General features: G+C 44.0%; 2 protein-coding genes across 2 annotated transcripts in view; both read right to left on the reverse strand.

The window, feature by feature from the left end:
- INSM1 (INSM transcriptional repressor 1) overlaps nucleotides 1-138 on the reverse strand; it is a 2,279-nt gene extending 2,141 nt beyond the window's left edge. The window contains exon 1 of the mRNA XM_029917913.1: nucleotides 4-138. Within this exon, the coding sequence (XP_029773773.1) occupies nucleotides 4-138 (135 nt within the window). The remainder of the gene's footprint in view (nucleotides 1-3) is intronic.
- A 7,124-nt stretch (nucleotides 139-7,262) lies between these two features.
- CFAP61 (cilia and flagella associated protein 61) overlaps nucleotides 7,263-25,711 on the reverse strand; it is a 278,328-nt gene continuing 259,879 nt past the window's right edge. Inside the window, exons 26-27 of the mRNA XM_029918146.1 lie at nucleotides 21,808-21,898; nucleotides 7,263-7,679 (exon numbers count right to left, since the gene is read on the reverse strand). Of these exons, the coding sequence (XP_029774006.1) occupies nucleotides 7,479-7,679; nucleotides 21,808-21,898 (292 nt within the window). The 3' untranslated portion in view covers nucleotides 7,263-7,478. The remainder of the gene's footprint in view (nucleotides 7,680-21,807; nucleotides 21,899-25,711) is intronic.

Raw genomic sequence — 25,711 nt, forward strand, 5'->3', positions numbered from 1 at the left:
CACCGCCCCGCCCGGCCCAGGCACACGCCCGGCCCCGCCTCCCTTCACGGTCTGCTGCTCCTCTATGGGGAGGCGCACGTGCCTGGGCTTTGTGTCTCTCCTCCGGGGGGCGCGGAGCCGCCAAATGGGCCCGTCCATCAGCACGACAATGCACGCCCCCCTCCCGCGCGGGGATTACCCGCGGGTCGCGAGCAAAATAGCAACAAAGGAGAAGAATGGCCCCAAATATGTCAGGAGGGTTCAATCCGCGAGCCGGAGCGGAGGGGGAAGTTGTGCGCGCTGATTGGGTAGGGGCGGCGGTGGGCAGCAGCAGGCGCGGGGGAGATCTGAGTGCGGCTGCTGGGGCGGGAGAAGGGTCGGGGGAGGCGCAGGGACTCCGCCTGGTGTTTGGGAAATAATAAAAAATCGAAAATAGCAAAGCTTGGGCGACCAAGAGCCTCGGGCGGGTGGGCCACGGGACCCAGGACCCAAGCGAAAATGCGACCCTGGGGTTCCAAACTTAGGTAGAGGTTCTCGTCTTATGGCTGCAACCGAGGGCGGTGTCTGTATCCAAGGCCTCCGTGCGCCCGCGTGCACGGTTTTATCTCGACTTTCATAAACAGTTGGCACCGCACTTCTTTAATCACCAGCAGACGCGACCCTGGGGCGGGACGGAGGCGGGGGTTTGGGGGCAAGTTGGGCTGGCTTCCAAAAGGTACTTGAATTTCTGAACTTTTTTTTTTTTTTTTTAAGTTCTCCGAGGCTCAAAGATTGGCATCCTTAGAGAAGCCCAGCCGAGGCCGCTCTGAGCCTCCGCGAGGAGCAGGGCTGGGTTGATTCGGAAGGAGTTGGCGAAAGGCCGAAACGCGCGGTCTGCCGCGTGCGCCCCACTGAAGTTGGTTTCCGCTCTCCCTGCGCCGCCTCATGCATTTTCATTCGGAGCGGGCATTTTGTCTGCCGGCTGACATCAGATGCTAAATCAAGGGCTCCAATCAAGGCGCAGCGGAATAAAGGGGCCGCCTGTCTGGGCGCGGCCCCCCCCCCCCGAGCTGTGCCCCCTTCACCTTTGTGAAGGAAATTAACCTCCCGCTATTGAGCGCCGGTCGCGGCCAATCTGGACGCAAAAGAGACGCGTGCTGCCGGCCGGGGGGAGGTAGGGGCAATCTGTCCTCAGAGGCAGGCTGCAGCCTCAGAGAGGACAAGTGGCCTCCCCCCTTACCACCGAGAGACGACAGTGAAGATCCACACACTCACAAATCCCTACCCACCACCCCTGCCGCCCGGTTTGGACCCAGACCGGGGCCCTTTGCCTTCATCCTCTTCTCTGCCCAGCCCCAAGGAAACACAAAAGACAGAATCTTCGGAGGACAGGGGCAGAACCCCAAGAGTGCCTAGAGGGCCTGATCACCCATCGCTTAGGGAACAAATAGCAAAGCCACAGAAAATGGCATTATATTGTGAGGAAAATGTCAGTTTATTGATAGAGAAGGAAACGGGCATTTTTCTGGAAAGCTCTGTGCACCTAGATAGATTATACTGTTTTGCTTATGCTTAATGACACTGAAGGTATTTAATGGTGTCTGGATTTTTCCCTCTGAAAATACACTGACGGGGAAATTAAGCAGATTCCTTCCTTCCTTCCTTCCTTCCTTCCTTCCTTCCTTCCTTCCTTCCTTCCTTCCTTCCTTCCTTCCTTCCCTCCCTCCCTTCCTCCTTCCTCCCTCCCCCCCCCTTTCTTTTCTTTTTTCCCACTGGAGTAAGAAATTGTAATGAGAACAATTGTTAGGCTTAATCAAAGGGTTAATCAAGTTGGTTAATCAAAAGGAACGATGTTTATGATTTTTTGTTTGTGATTTTTTTTAAACTCAGACTAAAATAAGAATACATACATATCATGGAATATATTTTGAAAGCTCTTACCCTCGTTTTACAATTGCTAACTGTGGTAAATGCTAGCCCTCAAAAAAGTTGGGAATTCTAAAATGTATTTATCTGAAAATTATAAATATGGTTCAATCTAAAAGTAACTGATGTTATTTCCTTGCTCTTTTGAGCGCTGATTAATACTGCTGATGAAATTAGAAGTAGGAGGGGGATTCCGGGACAGCTTTGGCCAATTTTATTTTCTAATCACGAATCCCATCTGGATTGTGGAATAAAAGGGTGGGGGCTCCGCCTGCCATCCGCAACTGACTGCAGGGTATTTGGTCTTGCATGTGTAACACTGCTTTCATTCAACAGATAACAGGGAGAGTTAGTCACCTTGTGAATCCTTTAAAAATAACAACACCCATAATTGTAAGGAGGGTGTGGGGCGGGGGGGTGGGGGGAGCCAAACCAAAACAAGACCCCGGTTTGAATGCAGGGAATTCAAACGGGTTCTGAATCTATTGAGATACTGAGATTCAATAGTTCTTTTGCTTAATTTGTGGTTTTTAGTCCTGCCAACGAAAATAAAATCTTCTTTCGGACGAGTACGGCCAAAATAAATGGAAATTTGAAAGGTACTAGAATTAGAAACAAATTTCATAACTCAGGGCTAGGGAAGAATTAGGCTGAGCGCAGGCACGCACACACCAGCAACCTCCAAGTAGGTACAGTCATGCACCTCGTCCTTAAATTTCCGTTCTCTTCTGAGTGATCACATTTCTCAAAATCTGCGCTCCTGCAGGGATGGGGACTTCGAGTCGAGACCATTTGTTGTCTTCTGGGAAGAGCAAAGCGCCACCACACAGAGCCTCGGCGAGCGGCCTTTACGCAACTCACTGCGATTCCGAGTGGGAGCCGCGTGGAATTGGGTCGGGGAAACACTGAGCGCTGCTTTGCCTCCGGCAAGAGGAGCTTCACGGGAGTCTGCGAGCACTGGGATCCAAGGCAGGTCCCCTGGAGTGTCCTTCCTAGGCCTCAGGTGACTCCTCCCCTTCTTGTGGGGTCTGTCCTGGCCGGCACTTTGGAAAAATTCCTCAGCCACCTGGCTTCTCGTCCTTGCAGACCCCGTTGTGGATTCTTCCTTTGACGGCGGAGCTGGAGGCCACAGGCGGTCTCATTCATTCATTCATTCATTCATTCATTCATTCATTCATTCATTCATTCATTTTTTTGTCCTCCTGTCCCAGGTAGCTGTCTGGGAGCACGCCGGGGTTCTCTGTGAACCTCAGTTCGAGTCTAGCTCCGGGGAGAATCTCGAAAGCGCGAAGCTTGGACATAGGCGCCAAAGAGGGGTATTTGAGCCTAGGAATTGCCCCATGGGGTGTCGAAGAGTCCAGGCAGTCCCTGAGCTCCAGGGAGGTGAAGACAGGAGGGTCCGCAGTCTCACCGGCGTGGCTCATTTAGAGACACTCTGAGGGGCGAGAGGGGGCTGAGAAGGCTCCCGAACACTGCCATCTCCACTCAGCTGTGGACCCCTCTCCTGGACTCACAGAAGCCCCACCCCCGGGCCCTCCCAGACCCGGAGCAGCTCTCGGGCCGCAGCAGCGCGGTACCGCCGCCCAGCCCGCTGTCAGGTGTCGCAGGGGCCCGCGCCCCTGCGCGCGGGGCGAGCTCGGGGGCCCGAGCCGAGGAGAGGCTTTGTGTTCGCAGGAATGAGGGGTTGCTGTGTCAGTCCCAGGGGCACGCGAGAGACACGCGCAACCCGCCCGCTCGCCGCCCCGCCCGGCCCGGTCCGGCCTCCAGGCACCTTCCGGGCCCCCGCCCGCGGGCCGTCGCCTTTGTTCGGCACATTAGCATAAAGCTGCCTTGGATCTCTCGTTTAAATAATTCCACACAAAAGGAGAGTGCATGAAAGAGAGCGAACAAGGGAGAATCCGCGAGGCTGCGCCATCCGCAGGGCGCGGGGAGGGACCGCGCTCAAGTATTTCCCTCCCCTCGAGTTTCGAGTGCCCCTGGCAATCTGCTGCGCCCCCATTATTCGGCCGGGGGCCGACGGGGTGGCTGCCGCCTCTTTTATCCTCCCAAGTGTGCTGTCGGGGCCACTGCGCGCTCCGTGAAGTGCCCTCGGGGCTGTTTGTTTTTTGCCTCGGGTGGGATCCTGGGGTGGGGGGGAGAGAGGCAGAAGGCTCCCGGGCCCCGCGGCTGGAAGGGTGGTGTTGGCAAAAGCTGGGAAAGATGAAACCATAAAACGTGGGTAAGCCGTGAGTAGAGAATCGTGCAAGTTAGGACTGGGATGACACTGAACACACCAGGATGACCCTGGACGTGGGGCGCATTAGGGACTGCTTGCACCTGTGAAGCCGCGGCCTGGCTCCCCGCGCGCCGCGGTCTCAGAAGAGGCAGCGACGCGACCCCAGCCAAAAACTGACCGGAAAGGCCACCGAACTCCAATTCTCCTCCTCGGCGCCCGCCCCATGGGAGACCAAGAAGTGGCCAGGTCCCTGGGGGCCAGAAGGGGCGCACACTTGCGTTGGCCTCAGTTCCCCCTTTCTTGTGGCTGCTTTGGGGTTTGGGTGTAAGTGTTCATTCCCTTCGCCCACTAGTCCTCCCCTCCCCGCCTCTCGCTCCCGGTGACAACTACCTCAGGCTTCTCTCTTCCTCTGTTCCACCCCAGTCCCTCCTGTTCCCCCTTTCCTCCCCTTCCCTCTTTCCCCACCCCGGCCTCCAGTCTCCATCCAGCATCTCAGCTCTAGCCCCCGCGCCCCCCCACCCCGCCTCCCGCCTCCCCACTCTCAGTCTCACTACCCTCAGACTCTCTCTCTCTTAGACTATCTCCTTCTTTCTCCTCGCTCTCTCCCTGCGGCTCTTATCCGCCCCCTTCTCTCTCTCTCTCTCCCTCTCCCTCTCCCTCTCCGTCTCTCTGTGTGTGTGTGTGTGTGTGTGTGTGTGTGTGTGTGTGTGTATCTGTCTGTCTTTCTGTCTCTCTCTCAATCTTTCTCTCTCCACCTCTCTCCTCCCGTTGTCCCGTCAGTCCGTCCTTCTTCCCGGCTCTTCTCTCCCCTTCTCTTTTCCCTCCCCCCCCCCCACTCTTCTTCCCCTCTGGTTCTCCCCCTTCCCCGCAGGCCAACGTGTGTTATTTTATTTGTCTAGAGAGAGCCTATTTGTTCAGTGATGTGTGGCCTCCTGGCCGCCGGCTTTAATGGGGAATGCGGAGGCTTGGTTTCTGCGAGCATTAGCATACAGCTGCCGGCTCGCTGCCCCGTCCCCGGCGCGGCGCCCCGCACCCCAGCCTTATCATCACCTCTTCTCTCGACCAGAAAACAATCAACAGCTCCTCACACGTGGCCACTTTCGAGCCCCTCTCCCTGCTTCTTGGCTCACACTCCCTCACCCGGTGCAGCGTGCTCACGTGCTCTCCCTCTCTCTTCTAATGGTAAATATTGACTGACTGGCTTTACATTCTCTCCTCCTTGCAGTGCTCCCTTCCCTCAATCACCTCATCTTTTCTTTTTCTTTGGCCTTCCTCTGATATTTGCATATAAGGAGCCATTTTCAGAAAGGGGGTGGGCACACTCTGTCATAAACCCACATAGAATCATTAGAGGCATCTGCAAAGCATGGTCCTTGCGTATGATTTGTGGTAATAAAACTTGGGGAAATTAACTCCAGTGTTTTCTTGTCACTATTCTTTGTTCAAAACTATAGAATTTCAAGATCAGCCTGCCAGCCTAAGACGTCCCGGCTTGACAACAAATGCTGAAATATGTAGGGACTTCACGCATTCACTTGTCTCTACAGGACCTATGCTCACACAGACAGAAGTCTGAATCTTGTTCTCTCTGAAGCCCTTTCTATTTTGCCAGGCCTTACCGTCTATGAGGAGTAAATATCATTATTCTCCCAAAGCCCTTAACACAGCCAATTTCAAGCCTAAATCAGTGACCCCTGGATCCTCTAACTCCTACAAAAGGTGTCCCTCCATGGTAAAATCCTGAAGTCTGCACATAGAGGCTGAAGTTCCTGCTGAGATTCAGGAAATTACTCACTTTGTGAACACAGGACCATAGTGAGAATGACTTCATCATATGTTTTGTAAACTAAAACCCATTCTGGACATTTGCAAATCCGCCATAAGAAGTAGTCCAAGCCTACTCTATATATTAAAAAAAAAAAGCAGCAAAGGAAAACTTAACTACCACGTGTATGCATGATTCAATATTAAGGTTGGCATTACCATTTAGGGTCAGGTTTATGTGATTAGAAGCCTTTTAATGGTAACAGTGGGTCTCAGAAATCCTAACTGTTGATCCTTTGAGGTTTTTCTGTTCATCTCCACCCAAGGGTCCCAGGGCCTGTCACAGAAACTCACTCCATTTGCTCATGAAGTTGACCTAGGACCTCTAGGGGAAGGGGGCCCCTGAAGGGGGTGGGGGGTAGATTCACAAGCTGACTTATTTGCCAGCCCCTGAAATACGGTTCCTGTGTGCTGGGTTTGCAGTTTGCAGGGTGAACTGGTGGGGATTGTTCTTCATTCCGGTCACATAGTTTCTAGCACATGGCCGAAGCTGGGCCTCCCTCAAATGACCCCTGCATTTGTGTAAAACATACGTGTGAAGGAATTAGTGGAATTTATTGCTTGCTTTTGCCTGCCTCGGAAAAATCAAGAATCTAGTGCTCTGGAACAGTTTTTTTTTGCGAAGTGCCAGTTTGACACTTCTATACAATGCTGTAACACCAACTATGACTCTTCTTCCGGATAGCTGTGTGACCCTGTTGAGTGTGCCAACTCATGCTAAATGTTTACAGAAATTTTAAAAAATGAAAAACTGGACTTGTGTCCATGAAAAACAATTTCAAAGCCTGTTGATAAAAAAAATCCAGTCATGAGTTGTGTCACACTATCTATTAAAAGAGATCCAAATAAATAAAAACCATTGTTGTTCCTGCATCCATATGTTTTCTAGTAGGCACGAAATTTGCTTTAAATTTATTTATTACTGGTGACATGTACCAGAGGCTCCAGCACAAAGCAACAGTGCTAAGGGGCAAAGGAAATGAACTAGACTGATTTTGCTCTACTATTTTCTAAACTAAAACCTCCGTGTGAGCCCGTGTGTTGATCTTTGAGGTTTTTTTCCCTCATAATCTACAACATTAAAATACAGAAATTTTGATAGCAGCTGCCTCATTTTCAAAGTTTACATAAATTTGCCTAGGCAACCAGTTCTTGTGATGTTGGATTACAGAGCTAATTTCTCATCGTCTGTTTTACCTATTTTCCATTCTGGGCACATGGTTTTCTTTTTTATCGCCCAAGACTATTACTGGGTAAACAGGTGAGGAACTAACAAAACTGGCAGCAGGGCGTTTCAGGAAATCTATCAGATTCACACCGAACATAAGAACAAGTTTAATACAGTTCATCTCATTTTATTGCTGAAATGGATTATTCTTCGCTGGAACTGATACTCTGCCCCAGAATAGAGACCCACGGCCATGCGCCATCTACTGGAGCCATAGCAAACTACAGTTGGTTGTCAAGCCAGGTTTCAGAGTGGTTTCCCATTTATACTAAGCACTTCCAGGAACTACATGTGTGAAAACAATAAAGTGGAGAGCATGGACACGCACTAAACGATGCCTGGCCAAGCATACATGGGCAGGTGGTAGCGATTATACTGCAGGTAGTCAAGGATGCTCTTCTCCACTAGCCCTCTGTAGATGCTTTCCTGGAAAACTCTTTTGAGGTATTTCCTGGGCTTCTCCTTCAGGTTAATTTCCTCATCTTCTATCTGATGGACTAACTGTTCTATGGAAGGAAGGTCTTCCTCCTGGAAAATACAAGAAGTGGCCAGATACAGAAATTACTTGACACTATGAGCAGTTTCACTGAAATGAAAAAGAGTAATCACCTTCTCAAGGGTGCTCATTCTTGTCCCCTAACTTCTCAAAAATTATTTTTAATCATGGAAAAATATACAAAAGATTTACTGTTTTAATTTAAAAATGTTTTAAATATTTACTTATATTTGAGAGAGACAGAGAAACAGAGGGTAAATAGGAGAGGGACAGGGAGAGAGGGAGAAACAGAATCCGAAGCAGGCTCCAGGCTCTAAGCTGTCTGCATAGAGCCCGATGTGGGGCTCAGACTCACGAAGCACAAGATCAAGACCTGGGCCTAAGTCAGACACTTAACTGACTGAGCCACCAAGGTGCCCCTGTCTTAACCATTTTTAAGTATACAATTCAGTGACATTGAGGACATCCACATTGTTGGGCAACCATTCCCCCCATCCATGTTCAGAACTTTCTCATTCTCCCAAACTGAAACTCTGTATTCATTAAACACTAACTCCCCATTCTCCCTCCATTGGCCCCTGGCAGCCCAGCCACCATTCTACTTTCTGTCTGTGACTCTGACTGCTCTGGGTACTCAAACACTATTTGTCTTCTTGAGGCTGGCTTACTTAACTTGGCATTATGGCCTCAAGGTTCAGCAATTTTAAGTTCTTAATATTCAGATAAAAGTTATCTGCAGAGCACTCTTGTTTTAAAAATAAGAAAGGAAGTGATTAAGCATTTTTACATGAAAACTTTTAGATGGTTTACTTTACATGGTTACAGTTCTCTCTCAAGAAATAGGATTTTATAAGATAAAAACAGGGAGGCAAACCATAAGAGACTCTTAAATACAGAGCACAAACTGGGGGGGGGTGCAAGAGGGGTTTTGGGTTGGGGGATGGACTAAACAAGTGATGGGCATTAAGGAGGGCACTTGTTGGGATGAGCACTGGGTGTTATATATATATATATATAAATTTTATTGACATCTTTAAAGAAAGGCTCCGAGAGAATAAAGTTATTTAAAGTTGATAATCACATGCTGTGCATATCTATAATATAGTAGGGATTTTCCCAACTTTTTATTATGAAAATACTCAAACACAGAGGCAAGTTGGCTAAATTGTACACTTAGCACCAGCACATGCACACCACGAGATTCTGCGATTGATGTTTACCTATTTGCTTCATCACAAATCTGCCCATCGACAGGAGGCGGCTCTACAACACAGTCCACCCGAGTCGGAGCTGTGTGCGTTCTAAATACCACAGCAATTCCACGTGACCCCAGTAGAAGACTCATGGGGACTTTGATGCTGTATTTACTTGAACTTCCGATAATTTTTATTTAGAATAGAAAAAAGTAGATGACTTACAGAGTTCTACTGGATCATTAATTTATTAATAGTAAGAATTGTACAGATAGGAAAATAGGTCCAATCAATATGGAAGCGTACCTGAATTGTCATTTGGTTATTTCAGGGAGACACTCACAGGCTTTGGAGGTTACGTGCACGTCACTCGGGAGAGCAGCCAGTAGAGCTCGCTGGACTTCAGGGTTATTTATTTATTTATTTATTTATTTTTAGTTTTTAAAAATTTAATAGTTTATTGTCAAATTGGTTTCCATGTAACACCCAGTGCTTCTCCCCACAAGTGCCCCCCACCATGACTTCCGATTTAAATCAGCTCAACAAGACAGTGCCAGAGAAAAGGGCGCCTAAAGCCCAGGACGCAACATCCTGCCCAGGTGCTGCCACCATGTTCCCAGCATGTATTCATTCCACAACACACACAAGGTGGGTTCTTTCGTCCTTAGGTTTGCAGGAGAATCATATCAAACAAAAACAGTAACTTTACAAAAATTGTTGAATGGGGTATGGTGCTGTTCTGACAGTGGGGTAAATATTGTAAAAAAAAAAATCACAAAATGGAGCTTTTAAGTTTACCTAAGACAACGACTGCTCGAGATTGTAAACAGATTTTTGTGCGTTTGCTTCTCACAGTGTGTCCTCTGTATGACCGTCTCCCCGCTCAGTGCGACCATCTTCTCCCATGTGACCATCTCCCTCCTCAGTGTGACCATCTGCCCCCATGTGACCATCTCCCCCCTCAGTGTGACCATCTTCTCCCATGTGACCGTCTGCCCCTCAATGCAACCAGCTACCCACCTCAATGTGACCATCTGTTGTCAATACTTGTTATTTCCTTTTTCTTTCTACTATAGCCACTCTAGTGGGCGTGAAGTGGTATCTCATTGTAGTGCTGATATGCATTTCCATAATGATTAATGATATAAATCTTTCCATGTAAATGGTTTTACTTCTGGATTATCAGTTTTACTTCATTGACCTATTTATCTGTTCTTATGCAAGTACCATGCTGTCCTGGTCACTGCTGATTTGTCGTAAGTTATCAAGCTGCAAAGTGTAAGTCATTCAACTATTTTTTATTCTCAAGATTGTTTTGGCTATTTAGAGTCTCTTGCATTTTCCTCTGAATTTGTCCATTTCTGCAGATTTGCCATTGGGCTTTTGGTGAGATTGCATTAAATTTGTACATTGTTTTGGGGAGTGCTGCCATCTTAACTACATTAAGTCTCCAATCCATGAACACAAATGTCTTTCCATTTATTTAGGTCTGCTTCAGTTTCTTTCAGAAATGTTTTGAGGTTTTCAATATACAAATTTTACACCTCCTGCTTAAATTTATTCCCAAGTATCTTATTCTTTTGGATACTATTGTAAATGGAATTGTGTTCTTAAAATTTTTTTTAATGTTTATTTATTTTGGAGAGGGAGAGAGGATAAGTGGGGGAGGGGCTGAGAGAGAGAGGGAGACAGAGAACCTGAAGCAGGCTCCAGGCTCCATGCTGTTAGCACAGAGCCAGACCAGGGCTCAAATTCATGAACTGTGAGATCAGGACCTGAGCATAAGTCGTGCGCTCAATTGACTGAGCCACCTAGGTGCCCCTGGAATTGTTTTCTTAATTCCACTTCTGGATTATTCATTGATAATGCAGATAACTGATGATTGTGTGTTGATGTAGTGTCCTGGAGCTTTGTTGAAATCATTATTAGCTCTGATATTTTGTGCATTTTCTCTATAAGATTTTCTCTATATAAGATCACATTATCTCAGAATATAGGTTTACTTCTTCCTTGCCAATGTGGATGCCTTTTCTTTCTTTTTGCTGCCTAACTGCTCTGGCCAGAATTTCCAGTACAATGTTGAATGCAAGTTGTAAAAGGAGACATCCTTGTCTTGTTCCAGATCCCAGAGCTAAAGCTTTCAGTGTTTCACTGAGTGTGATGTTAGCTGTGGGGTTTTCATAAATATCCTTTATCAGGTTGAGGTGGTTCCCTTTTATTCCTTAGTTTGTGGTGTGTGTGTGTGTGTGTGTGTGTGTTACCATGAAAAAAGTGTTTGATTCAGTCAAATGCTTTTTATGCATCAACTGAGATGATAGCATTTGTTCTCCCTTCTTTCTATTAATGTGGAATATTACATTGATTGATTTTTATATGGCAAAACAGTCTTACATTCCTGGGGTAAATCTCATTTGGCCATGGTATAAAATCCTTTTGTTTTACTGCTGGATTTAGTTGGTTAGCATTCTATGGAAGATTTTCGTGTCTATATTCGTAAGGGATATTGGTCTGTATTTTTTCCTTTTGCTGTCTTTGGCTTTGGTGCCAGGGTAATGCTGGCCTCAAGTATGGACTAGGAAGTGTTCCTTTCCTGTCTCTTTTTTAAAGAAATTTCAGGGTAGGACTAATGTTATTCTTCTTTAAATGGTTAATAGAATTTGCCAGTGAAGCCATTTGATCTTGGGCTTTTTGGTTTTTTGTGACATTTTTGATTGCCGAGCCAATACCCTTACTTATTAAAGGTCTGTTGAGATTTTTTAATTTCTTTTTTTATTTATAGTTTATTGTCAAGTTGGTTTCCATATAACACCCAGTGCTCTTCCCCACAAGTGCCCTCCTCCATGACCATCACCCTCTTCCACTTTCCCCCTCCCCCTTCAACCCTCAGTTCATTTTCAATATTCAATAGTCTCTCAGGTTTTATGTCCCTCTCTCTCCCCAACTCTCTTTCCCCCTTCCCCTCCCTATGGTTCTCTGTTAGGTTTCTCCTGTTAGACCTATGAGTGAAAACATATGGTCTGTCCTTCTCTGCCTGACTTATTTCACTTAGCATGACACCCTTGAGGTCCATCTACTTTGCTACAAATGGCCAGATTTCATTCTTTCTCTTTGCCATGTAGTACTCCATTGTGTATATATACCACATCTTCTTGATCCATTCATCAGGTGATGGACATTTAGGCTCTTTCCATGATTTGGCTATTGTAGAAAGTGCTGCTATGAACATTGGGGTACGTGTGCTCCTATGCATCAGCACTTCTGTATCCCTTGGGTAAATCCCTGGCAGTGCTATTGCTGGGTCATAGGGGAGTTCTACTGATAGTTTTTTGAGGAACCTCCACACTGTTTTCTAGAGCAGCTGCACCAGTTTACATTCCCACCAACAATGGTGTAGGAGGGTGCCCGTTTCTCCATATCCTTGCCAGCATCTGTAGTCTCTTGATTTGTTCATTTTAGCTACTCTTAGCGTGAGGTGGTATCTCAATGTGGTTTTGATTTGTGTTTCCCTGATGATGAGTGATGCCAAGCATCGTTTCATGTGTATGTAGGCCCTCTGGATGTCCTCTTTGGAGAAGTGTCTGTCCATGTCTTTTGCCCATTTCTTCACTGGATTATTCATCTTTCGGGTGTGGAGTTTGGTGAGTTCCTTGTAGATTTTGGATACTAGCCCTTTATCTGATATGTCATTTGTAACTATCTTTTCCCATTCTGTCAGTTGCCTATTATTTTTCTTGATTGTTTTCTTTGCAGTGCAGAAGCTTTTTATCTTGATGAGGTCCCAATAGTTCATTTTTGCTCTTGATTCTCTTGCCTTTGGGGATGTGTCGAGTAGGAAATTGCTGCAGTTGAGGTCAAGGAGGCTATTTCCTACTTTCTCCTTGAGGATTTTGGTGGTTTCCTGTCTATGTTCAGGTCCTTCATCCATTTGAGTTTATTTTTGTGTATGGTTTAAGACAGTGGTCTAGTTTCATTCTTCTGCATGGTGCTGTCCAGTTCTCCCAGCACCACCTGTTAAAGAGGCTTTTTTCCATTCGATACTCTTTCCTGCTTTGTCAAAGATTAATTGGCCATACATTTGTGGGTCCATTTCTGGGTTCTCTATTCTATTCCATTGGTCTGTGTGTCTGCTTTTGTGTGTTCAAATGCTCTGCCCCTGAGCTATACCCCCTGTGTGTCTGCTTTTGTGCCAATACCATACTGTCTTGATGATGACAGCTTTGTAGTAGAGGCTAAAGTCTGGGACTGTGATGCCTCCCATTTTGGTTTACTTCTTCAATATTACTTTGTCTATTCGGGGGTTTTATGTGGTTCCATACGAATTTTAGGATAGTTTGTTCTAGCTTTGAAAAGAATTCTGGTGCAACTTTTATTGGGAATTGAATGTGTAGATTGCTTTGGGTAATAATGACATTTTAACAATGTTCATTCTTCTGATTTAAGAGCATGGAATGTTTTTCCATTTCTTTGTGTCTTCTTCAATTTCTTTCATAAGTTTTCTATAGTTTTCATCATACAGGTCTTTTACATCTTTGGTTAGGTTTATTCCTAGGTATTTTATAGTTTTTTGTGCAATTGTGAATGGGATCTGTTTCTTGATTTCTCTTTTTGTTGCTTCATTATTGGCGTATAAGAATGCAGCTGATTTCTGTACATTGATTTTGTACCCTGCAAATTTACTGAATTCATGGATCAGTTCTAGAAGGCTTCTGGTGGAGTCAGTGGGTTTTCCATATAGAGTATCATGTCATCTGCAAAAAGTGACAGTTTGACTTCTTCTTTGTCAATTCTGATGCCTTTTATTTCTTTTTGTTGTCTGATTGCTGATGCTAGGACTTCCAGCACTATGTTAAACAATAGTGGTGAGAGTGGACATCCTTGTTGTGTTCTTGATCTCAGGGGAAAGCTCTCAGTTTTTCCCCATTGAGGATGATATTAGCTGTGGGCTTTTCATAAATGGCTTTTATGATGTTTAAGTAAGTTTGTTGTATCCCAACTTTCTCAAGGGTTTTTATTAAGAAAGGATGCTGTATTTTGTCAAATGCTTTTTCTGCATCTACTGACAATTTCATATGGTCTTTATCTTTTCTTTTGTTAATGTGATGTATCACATTGATTGATTTGAGAATATTGAACCAGCCCTGTAACCCAGGAACTCAACTTGATCATGATGGATAATTCTTTTTATATGCTGTTGAATTTGATTTGCTAGTATCTTGTTGAGGATTTTTGCATCTGTAGTCATTAAGGATATTGGCCTGTAGTTCTCTTTTTTGTTGGATCTCTGTCTGGTTTGGGAATCAAAGTGATGCTGGCTTTCTAGAATGAGTCCGGAAGTTTTCCTTCTATTTCTATTTTTTGGAATAGGTTGAGAAGAATGGGTATTAACTCTGCTTTAACTGTCTGGTATAACTCCCCTAGGAAGCCATCTGGCCCCGGGATCTTATTCGTTGGAAGATTTTTGATAACGGATTCAATTTCTTCACTGGTTATGGGTCTGCTCAGATTTTCTATCTTTTCCCATCTGAATTTTGGTAGTGCATGTGTGTTTAGAAATTTGTCCATTTATTCTAGGTTGTACACTTTGTTGGCATTAATTTTTCATAGTAATCCCTGCTGATTGCTTGTATTTCTGAGGGAATAGTTGTAATAGATATATTTTCATTCATAATTTTGTCTATTTGGGTGTTCTCTCTTTTCTTTCTATGGAGCCTGGCTAGAAGTTTATCAATTTTGTTTATTTTTTCAAAAAACTAACTCTTGGTTTCATTGAACTGTTCAATTGTACTTTTGGATTCTATACTGTTTATTTCTGCCCTAATCTTTGTTATTTCTCTTCTTCTGCTGGGTTTGGGGTGCTCTTGCTTCCCCCCTTCTAGTTCCTTTAGGTGCTCTGTTAGATTTTGAATTTGCACCTTTTTTAGTTTGTTGAAATAGGCCTGTATTGCAATATACTTTCCTCTTAGTACTGCCTTTTCAGCGTCCCAGAGAGTTTGAATTGTATTTTCATTTTCATTTGTTTCCATATATTTTTAAATTTCTTCTCTAATTGCCTGATTGGTCCAATCATTCTTTAGTAGGGTGGTTTTTAACCTCCATGTTTTTGGAGGTTTTCCAGACTTTTTCCTGGGATTGATTTCAAGTTTCATAGCATTGTGATCTGAAAGTGTGTGCGCTATGATCTTGATTCATTTATATTTATGGATGGCTGCTTTATGACCCAGTATGTGATCTGTCTTGGAGAATGTACCATGTGCACTCGAGAAGAAAGTGAATTCCCTAGCTTCAGGATGCAGAGTTCTAAATATATTTGTCAATTCCATCTGTTTCAATGTGTCATTCAGGTCCATTGTTTCTTTAGATTTTCTGTCTGGTTGATCTATTCATTGCTGTAAGCGGAGTATTAAAACCCCCTGCAATTGGCACATTCTTATCAATACGATTGTTTCTGTTTGTGATTGTTTTATGTATTTGAGTGCTCCCGAATTCAGCACGTAGATGTTTATAATTGTTAGCTCTTCCTGATGGAGAGACCCTTTAATTATTATATAATGTCCTTCTTCATCTTTTGTTACTGCCTTTACTTTAAAGTCCAGTTTGTCTGATATAAGTATGACTACTCCGGCTTTCTTTTGACTTCCAGCTGCATGATAGATATTTCTCCATCCCCTCACTTTCAATCCAAAGGTGTCTTCAGGTCTCAGGTGAGTCTCTTGTAGACAGCAAATATAGATGGATTTTGTTTTTTTATACATTTTGCTATCCTGTGTCATTTGATTGGAGCATCCAGTGTTATTATTAAAAAATATGGGTTTTGATTCATTTTGTTCTCTGTAGGTTTCATGCTTGTAGTGGTGTCTCTGGTGCCATGTATTCCTTGCAACATTTCCCTCATAGAGTCCCTCTTAGGATTTCTTGTAGAAAGTTTGGTGGTGATGAATTCTTTCAATTTTTACTTATTTGGGAAAAACCTTTATCTCTCCTTCTATTTTTAGTGACAGGCTTGCTGGATAAAGGCTTCTTGGCTGCTTGTTTCTTCAGTTCATCACATTGAACATTTCCTGCCATTCCTTTCTGGCCTGCCAAGTTTCAGTAGATAGGGCTGTAACAACTCTGATAGGTTTCCTTTTGTATGTTAGGGCCCTTTTATCCTAGGTGCTTTCAGAATTCTATCTTTATATTTTGTCAGTTTCACTATGATATGTCGTGCCAAAGGTCGATTCAGGTTATGTCTGAGAGGAGTTCTCTGTGCCTCTTGGATTTCATTGTCTATTTCCTACCCAAATTGGGGAAATTCTCAACTATAATTTGATCAAGCACCCCTTCAGGACCTTTTCCTTTTTCTTCTTCTTCTTCTTCAGGAATTCCTACCATATGGATATTGTTCCATTTAATTGTATCACTCAGGTCTCGAATTCTCCTTTTGTGCTCCTGGATCAATTTCTCACTCTTTTTGTCAGCTTCCTCTTTTTTTTTAACTGTGTCTTCTAATTCACCTATTCTCCTCTCTGCCTCGTCAATCCATGCAGTGGACGCCTCCATTTTATTATGCACCTCATTTATAGCATTTTTTAACTCATCACAGCTAATTTGAAGGTCCCTAGTCTTTGTATCAATAGCTTCTCTGATGACTTCTATGCTTTTTTTCAAACCCAGTGATTAATTTTATGGCAATTGTTATATATTCTTGCTCAGTTATGTCTTTTTTGAGCAGTTCTGTGGGTGTGACTTCTTCCTGGAATTTCTTTAAAGGAGAGTTCTTTCATTTTGTCATTTTGGCTAGCTTTCTGTCTCTTGTCAGTTTTAAAAGCTTGGTATGCAATGTGCACCTGTTAGTATTGCTCTATTAAAGGAGGCTCATTGACTGTCCAGGGCCTGTCCATTCAGGAAGTGTTTTTTTAATAGTGTATCTTGCTTTCTCTTGTTGTGCCTTTTGTTATTTTATTTCCCTACTCAGTGATATTTGGGCCTCTCCACCATGTGTACTTTGACTTGTTTCTTAAGGTAGCCCCGAAAACGAAAAGAGACAAACATGCAGGGAACAAAAGTACCCAAGTGCACAGACAGATCAAACAAAGAAGCAAACCAAAAGGGGAAAGAAAAAGAAAAGAAAAGAAATAAAAGGGGGGGGGGACAGAAACAATGAAAGACAAAGGACAGCCTAAAAGTGTTAAACCAGCAAAGGTGAGAGATAAGAATGAGATAAAGGAAAATATATCTGGACAGCAAGAATGATCTAATCATTGCAGTGCGTCAATGTTGGTCTTTTCCGGACTCCAAGAGGGGAAAGGAGAAAAGAAGAAGAAGAAGAAGAAGAAGAAGAAGAAGAAGAAGAAGAAGAAGCAGCAGCAGCAGCAGCAGCAGCAGCAGCAGCAGAAGAAGAAGAAGAAGAAGAAGAAGAAGCAGCAGCAGCAGCAGCAGCAGGAGAAGAAAAAGGCAGCTTTCCAGTGCAGGGGGGCATGGTTTGGTGTAGGTAGGTCTCAGGGGCTGCTCTCTGAGGCCCCGCCTTGGTAGTTGTGGGGAGAAGAATGGTGGCACCCCAAGCCCTTCTCGAACGAAGCATTGCAAGCCAAATTTTTTTAGTCTGATCTCCCTGTGTCACAGGTGGGTCAGGTTGTATTTTCCAATCCCCACCTCGTTTCCAAATCCTAGTCCATGCACTTTAATGCTATCGCCCTGCAGGCAGGCAGCTTCCTAGCTGGGTCTGAGTAGGGGGGAGACTGGGGAGAAGATTTCTCCTGGCTCTGCCTGGAATTGACACATCAAGCCCAAGGAAAATGCTCCAGCTAAATGGGATGGATTTCTCTCCCCATACCCAGCGGTTATATGTGGGATGATAGTATCCCTCTCCGTCCCAGGCTGAGGTGTTTCTCTTCTCTAGAGACAACTCGATGAGCATTTTCAGTCTCTCTTTCTCTTCCCCTTGTCTCTCTGCAGCTCTGCACTCGGGAGGGGCTCACTCTCCTTCTCGGCTCTTGGCCCCAGACTGTTTTTACTTCCCCAGTTCACCCTCACTCAGGCACCTATGAGGCTGTCTTTTATGTGGACTCTGTATTTTCCCTCTACTCTTGCAGATCAGAGTATTGTGGCTTCAGTCATTCTTAGTTTGATAGATGCGGGCAGGTGAAAATTACAGAGCTCCCTACTTCTCCACCATCTTGCCCCTCTTCGAGATATTTTAAATTTCTTTTTGAGTCAGTTTTATAGTTTGTGTGTTCCTAAGAATTTGTCCATTTCATCCAGGTTATCTATTTGGTCAGCATACAATTGTTCATAGTGTTCTCTTATAATCCTTTGTTATTTCTGTAAGATCGATGGAAATGTACCCACTTTCATTTCTGATTTTAGAAATTTGAGTCTTTATCCTTAGTCTAAAGGTTTGTCACTTTTGTGGATCTTTTCAAAGAACTATCTTTTGGTTTCACCAATGTTCTCTGTTGTTTTTCTATCCCCTACTTCACTTATCTCTACTCTAACTTTTATAATTGCCTTCCTTCTGCTAGGATGGAATTTAGTTTGGTTTCCTTAATGTATAAAATTATGTTACTCATTTGAGATCTTTCCTTTTTTCAACTCTAGGTATTTACAGCTATGAATTTCCCTCTGAAAACTGCTTTTGCTACATTCCATTAATTTTGGTATGTTATGGTTTTGTTTTCATTTGTTGATAAGTATTTCTAATATTTCATTTGACTTCTTTAAAATCAAAGAAGTTGCTTAAGAGTCTGTTTAATTTCCATAATTTTGTGAGTTTTTGTATTACTTCTGTTTTTGACTTTTACTTTTATTCCACTGCAGTTGGAGAATATACTTTGTATAATTTAAATCTTTACAAATTTACTGACATTTGTTTTGTGGACCAACAAATATATGGCCTCTCTTGGGGAATGTTGCATGTATACATTCTGCTGTTGTTGGGTAGAGGGTTTTGTGTATATCTGTTGGGTATATTTGTTTTATAGTGTTGCTCAAGTCCTCTATTTCCTTACTGATCTTTTTAAAAAAAATTTTAATGTTTATTTATTTTTTGAGAAAGAGTGAGGGAAACAGAGCAAGAGTAGGGGAGGGGCAGAGAGAGAGGGAAACACAGAATATGGGGTAGGCTCTAGGCTCTAAGCTATCAGCACAGAGCCCAACCAGGGGCTCAAACCCAAGAAACATGAGATCATGACCTGAGCCAAAGTCAGATGCTTAACCGACTGAGCCACCCAGGCGCCCCTCCTTATTGATCTTCTATCTAGTTGTTCCATCCATTATTGAAAGTGAGATATTGAATTTCCCAGCTCTTATTTTAGAACAGCTTCCTCCTCCAATTCTCTCAACTTTTGCTTTATATATATTGGAGTTTTTTTGCTCAGTGCATATATGATTATAATTGTTAACCTTTTTGAAGAATAATCTTGACTATACAAAATTTCACTTTGGTCAGTGACTCTTTGGCTTAAGCTAAATGCAGTGTCAGTGGATTTATAATCTGTTCTTCTTTAATTTCATGAAAAGACTCATGAAATCTAACAATGGGCTTGTTTTTAAACTAAATTATATATAGATTTGAGATAACTTACAATAACAGTCATAACTTCTAGTCTTTTATTCCTTTCTTTCCATGTAGAGGGAGAGGAAAATTGATATACTGAGCTATAGGATATCATAGTCAATGGGACTAGACTGCTGTACTTTCCTATAAACAATATGGAAAGTAAAATGAAATGGGTTACTTTATCTCAGCATTTGAGACAAGAAATTACCTTCATTCTCTAGTGAAGGTTATCCTCTTTATTTTCCTATTACCAGGCTCTTAAAAGAACTCCTGCATATCTGCTTACAGGAGCACAGCTTCCACTGTTGCCTGTCCCCACCACTGTTACCTGTGGGGGCTGGCACTTACTGGGAGCCGTTCTTCTGTGCTGTGTGCTTGCACACATCCCCTCCTTCTCTCTTCCCACAGCTCTCTGAGTGGGGAAGAGGTAGTCCCTGTTCCACAAGGATCTGAGCTAGAGACAGACACCGCTGCATGCACCACCTCTTCCTGTGGCCTTTCCCACTTGACAAATGTAAATGTAGAAAGCAGAGTAAGCCCCCTTCCAGAGCTTTCACTTTCTGGAAATCTAGAAAAGCCACAAGAATGGTGGAGGAGTCCTTGATGTGTCTTTCACAAGTGTTCATGACCACTTCTGATCTACTGAAAGGGCCTGTTGTCTATGCTGACTTCATGCTTAGCAAAGTGTCTCAGAGCAAATGTCTGTTCATGGATAAAAGGTTGAGGGCATCTTGGTGAGGGCCATGAAAAGTGACTACTCTTGGGTTTGGTAGTGAACTTGGAAGGGTGAGAGGAAAGCTTCCCTTTTAAGCTTGGTGCCTAAAGCCCTTTGGCTCTATGTAAAATATTAACTGAGGAGCTCAATTTTGGGGTTTGGAAGGATTTAGGCACAGAGTTTTGAGAGGCTAAGTAGAAAACTAATGAGTGTTTACTATAGTGCAGTAATGAGCTTCAAATTACATTTTGAGAGGAAGAGAGGGCTCTAAAGAGTTGAGTGAAATTCACTCATTGCCAGGTTTACAACTCGGGTTCATATTTCAACCTCACCTGACTCCCTCACAGTTTTAAGATGAAGTGCAGCAACCTGTCTGACCTATAGCACCATATATATTCAAATTTGAGTTACTTTAGCATGGAAGACCATTGAATTACAGTCCCTTCTGCCTCCCTCATGCACATTTACTTGCCTGATTCCTATCTATGTGGATCCTAAAGACAAAGGAGTTTGGTTTCTATTTTAAAACTATTTTTTTCCAATCTGAATCTACTTCAGATTAGTAAGATTATTTAAATTTTCCATCTTGGACCCCAAGAATAAAATTAAGAAGGGGGAGAGCAATGAAGAGAAGGTACCAAGACACATAGTTTAGTCCTTATAGCTCAGTGCCTATATTCTTGGCCTTGGAGTGAGACATCCTTGACTTTGAAGCATGCTGGCCACAGACTAGCTGTGTAACCCATGGCCGGGGTCTTTAAAGTCCCTTCATCTCCAACCTCCCCATTGGTAAAGTCAAGAACATGACAGTAGTGTGTCCTGGAGGGTACTCACTATGGTTAAGCGAGTTGGTGTGAGCAGTAGGGACTCAGTGTGTGATCTGTATCTGAGCTGCTCAATATGGAGCCCACACCACGGGAACTTTGAGGGTCATGGGTGCTCTCAAGTAGAAGTGATAACAGAGACACAGGACTTTCCCTTTTAGACAGTAAAACATGGTGGAAGGCTAAGTTGTGTCCTGCTGGGCCCAGCCCTTGTCTGAGTGGAGCAAGGAAGAGTCTATGATGGATATCTGACTACCTTGTGAGCACAGATGCTAACTCTCCACAGCTCCGGTAAGGAGTCTAGTGTTGAAAGAAAGAATTTAATTTAAAGCTTCACGAAGATTTCGCTACTTACGCTGCAGTCAAATTTCTTACTGAGCATGGAGTCTTTGGGAAATGTAGCAAAACTTCCAGTTAATTTTCTTTCACTTTGAGAAAGAAGTTTGAGTTATAAAAGGGTTTGGACATCTTATGCTTTCCCTTTACATTTTTATAACAATACACACACACACACACACACACACACACACACATCTAGTGAATGGTGGGCAATTAAGAGCAGAAACTAAAGGCATGCAATGTTCATTCTTGAAAACACGTTGGAAAAAAAGTTAGATCCAGTTTCCAGTCAACACTCCCTGTTAGCTGATTATGAAAATACAGTTACTTATAAAAAGGAAAAAGAAATAGGTCTCTCATAAAAGGATTTAAATAATCCACTTTTCCTGAAATATCACTGTTTATGTTCACATGCTCCAAAGCTTGTTTATATGAAGTACAGTTTTAAGTAAAACCAAAAGGGGGAACGTAGAGAAAAGCCTAAATGATCAACAACTGTAAAGTGCCTGTAATTTGTAAGGAATAACTCACATATCTATTAATCACGCTTACCTCCTTGGAGGTCAAGATATGGCGTAACTCTTTCCTTAGATCAATAAAACGATCGTGAAATAGGGCCATGCACCATGGCTCCATGAAGTAGCTAGTGAGGAAAGAAAAGATTCAGTTAGCTGGAAACGCTCTCATTACCGCTAATAAAGTATTTACCTGCTTTTTGCCTTTATAAATTACAGTTCTGGCCCCTTTGCAAGCGTTTGCTCATAAAATGCCTAGTGGAACAGCCTGGCCAATCAATTTTTTAAATGGATGTTCCTGATGTAAGGCCAGGTTCCATAATTACATTTAAAGTGGTTTAATTCAGAGCTGGGGCAAGACCCAGTGAAGAATCCTGATTTTATCAGAATTTAAAAGCCTGAAGACTTGTAAAGAACGGTGTCTCCATTATCTGCCCTCATTTGAGAAAAACAGATTGCAGGATCAACTGAACTGCTGCATAAACAAATTACATTTGGGTAGACAATAACACAAATGTTGTTCATCATTAAGGTTTCTGGATTAATAATGACCAGAAAAACAGGCCACCTTGGTGTTGCAACACGGTCTCCATACAATTGCACTGATGCTTAATTGAATCTATTTTAGGAGAGCAGCTCTTTTGGTGTTTATTTGGCTAACTTTTCACTGAAAACCATTTGAGTAAATGCTTTCTTACACAGAGACCAATATGGCCATCCTGCAAAGCGATCAGGATGCATTTTAAGCGTCCAGGCGATTGCTGAAAATTTGCTGCATTCTTGGAGGACCAAGGCCATTTACTGGTATTTTAGCTGATTTTATTTTAATGCTAAGTGCCTTGGGATGGGAAATATCACTTCTTCAGCCTTGGAGACACGTTGGTCACGTGGGCTTCATGCTTCTCTGGATGTGAGTTTGTTGTTCCCATTACTGCTAATGGGTGCCATGTGTGTGCACCAGGGAGGAAAAAACTGGTGCCCACGTGCAGATGAGCACCTTCTATTTTCCCAGATCTGAAGTTAATTCTTAGGGAAGGAGGTGACAAGTCCCAGGGATGACTGAGGCCTTTGAAGGACAAGTATAATGACAGGAGTCTGTACTACAATCACACGGCACTCAGCTATACCACTTATTCCTTATCACCTATTTGCTTGGCCAGAATATGACCTAGTTTCATGGTTAATCACCTATTTTGTTGTTATCCATCCAACTGTGAATTCCACCAATATCTACAGAACTTCTATTATGTGCCCAGCACTATTCTGGGCACAGGGGAAATAGCAGGGACCAAACAGACCAGCATCCCTGCCACTGTGAAGCTTATATTCAACTGATAAATAAGTAAATATACAGCCTGTTGGATGATGAGAACTGCTTAGGAGAAAACACAAGGAAGGCATGGATGGGGGAGGCCAAAGAAAGGCTCAGGGAGTAAAGGCTTGAGGGCAGGGAGAGAGAGCCACGTGATGATCTGGGGAAAGAGCCTCCGGAGAGCGGGAACAGCAGGTGCGAACACCTGGAGTCAGGAGGGTGCTAAGAGCACTCAAGGAGGCAGAGTGGAGACAAGGGCGGGGAGCGGTAGGGAGGTGAGACAGGAAGGCGAAGGGCGGGGAGGATGCTCCTGGAGCCCAGTCAGGGCTGTTGTGTACAGCACTCCTCCATCTCCACGGTTTCACTTTCTGCGTTTCAGTGACCTGCAGTCAGCCATGCTCTGGAGCAGGTGTAGCAGCCTCACACTATGTCACAGTGCCTATGTCATTCACCTCACTTGGTCTCATCGGGTGGGTAGTTTGTCATCTCACATCATCCCAAGAAGCAGGGTGAATACAGTGTGATGTTATTTTGACAGAGACCACATTCACATAACTTTATGAAGTATATGGCTCTAACTGTTCTATTTTATTATCAGTTATCATTGTTAATCTATGAATGTGCCTAATCTGTAAATTAAACTTTTTCATAGGTATGTATGCGCTGAAGAAAACATCAGATATACAGGGCTCAGGACTAACCCTGATTCCCGGCGTTCACTGGGGGTATTGGAGATCTTTCCTGCGGGGAAAGGGGGATCGCTCCATGTCCATTCAGTTCAGCACTTGCCTGCCAAAGGCATCTTACAGATCTTCATGAATGAATGAGTGCACACTGCACTGTGTACCTTCTATTCTGCCTGGCTCGGATTGGTCTTTCATCAACATAGAATAAAGCTGTGCTAAATAAATAGGTGACAGAACTCTGCAAACTGTCCCAAGATGGGCAGCATTATGAAAAAGAGACCATCACTGGGAAGACTGGGAAGGCTATATGTGAAACCAGGGCTCCAGGATGGTGTCACTAAGCACGAGGCTGTGGTGTCAGGTGGGCATTTTGTGGAAATGTCATATGACTGCTCACCTCTGAAATTACTCAGGCCATCTAATTCTTAGTGCATGGAGCCGGATTGATGGGCCTTCTGGCTGGGTATCTGGGCCACTACAATCCCTGGCCAACATCCAACATCCACCTAACTCCTGGAGCAAAGGCACTGGTGCAGGGCTGGCCACCTTGGCAAGGACGAGCACCTTGGGGTTATGTTTTGACATATCTCCTGAGAGAGTAGCTTCTGGGGCCAAAACATCAATTATAGCCTATGTTCAGCACAGCTTTGCTAAGATGGTTCCTGCCTCTTAGATCAAAACAACTTCTAGAAAAGCTTCAGGGAATTGTGGATGTGCAAATTTTGAAACTATCATAATTCTTAAGTTAGGAACAAGTGGGCCCTTTTATCATTTTTATTATTTTTTTAATGTTTATTTTTTATTTTTGAGAGAGAGAGAGACAGCATGAGGGGGAAAGGGGCAGAGAGGGAGTCACAGAATCTGAAGCCGGCTCCAGGGTTTGAGCTGTCAGCACAGAGTCCGATGAAGGACTCAAACCCACAAACTGTGAGATTATGACTTGATCTGATGTTGGACTTTTAACCAACTGAGCCTCCTCAGATGCCCCCCAGTGGGCCCTTTTAAATTTGTGGCTTCCTTTCCCCAGTTGCTGAGATACCTTGGGTGTTTCCACAGTACCATCAGGCCTGCCCTCTCTTGGTTCTGGGGGTCTACAGCCACATGCTTCTAGGTGATAGATCCTGTCCGTCTCTCTCTTTCTCTGTCTCTGCCTTTCTCGCCCCTGCATGACCTGTTCCCACAGCCCAGGTATGGTTCAGGCAGTCTTCACTACTCTGCCCTCCTCATCTTCTGCTTCACAGAGGGAATTCTGGGGGAACCCCACTTTCCTAAGGTCACAGCCCGCCCACCCTGGACCCTGGCCCACCATCTAATACCCACATTCCTGCAAAATTTGTTTGCAAAGCTGAACATGGATGGCTGGAGAAGCAAGTGACCCTTAATCCTCTGAAAAGATAGTTGCTGAGCCCATCTGCAGAGTGCCTGGCAGGGGTGAGGGATCAGGGTACGGGGTCGGGGAGGGGGCATGAAGAAGGAGTTGGATGTTTGCATTGTTTCTGTTGCTGCCTTTGAATCCTCCATGCCTCTCACACCAGAGTCCAGCAGTGATGGCACCTGGGTATTTGAGGACTCTCACCGTACACTGAGCAGTTTGGAGACCAAAGATCTATAAGACCTGAAATCTTATTTCTTTTACATCCCTAGCATTCTCTTCTGTGGAAAAACATTTTGGGACCCTCTTCTAGAAGGTGACAATCTCTGTAGCAAACTATCAGTTACCCACATTTCTGGATTTCATCTGTGACAGCCATTTTTACGTATAAAAGAGAAACGTTTATAGAACTCTATTCAGGGGCGCCTGGGTGACTCAGCTGGTTGAGTGTCTGACTTTTGATTTTGGCTCAGGTCATGATCTCATAGTTTGTGAAACTGAGCCCCTTGCAGAGCCTGCTTGGTATTCTCTCTCCCCGTCTCTGTGCTTCTCCCACTTGTTTTCTCTCTCA

This window comes from Suricata suricatta, chromosome 12 (genome assembly GCF_006229205.1).
Source record: "Suricata suricatta isolate VVHF042 chromosome 12, meerkat_22Aug2017_6uvM2_HiC, whole genome shotgun sequence".
In the NCBI taxonomy this organism is placed as follows: domain Eukaryota; kingdom Metazoa; phylum Chordata; class Mammalia; order Carnivora; family Herpestidae; genus Suricata; species Suricata suricatta.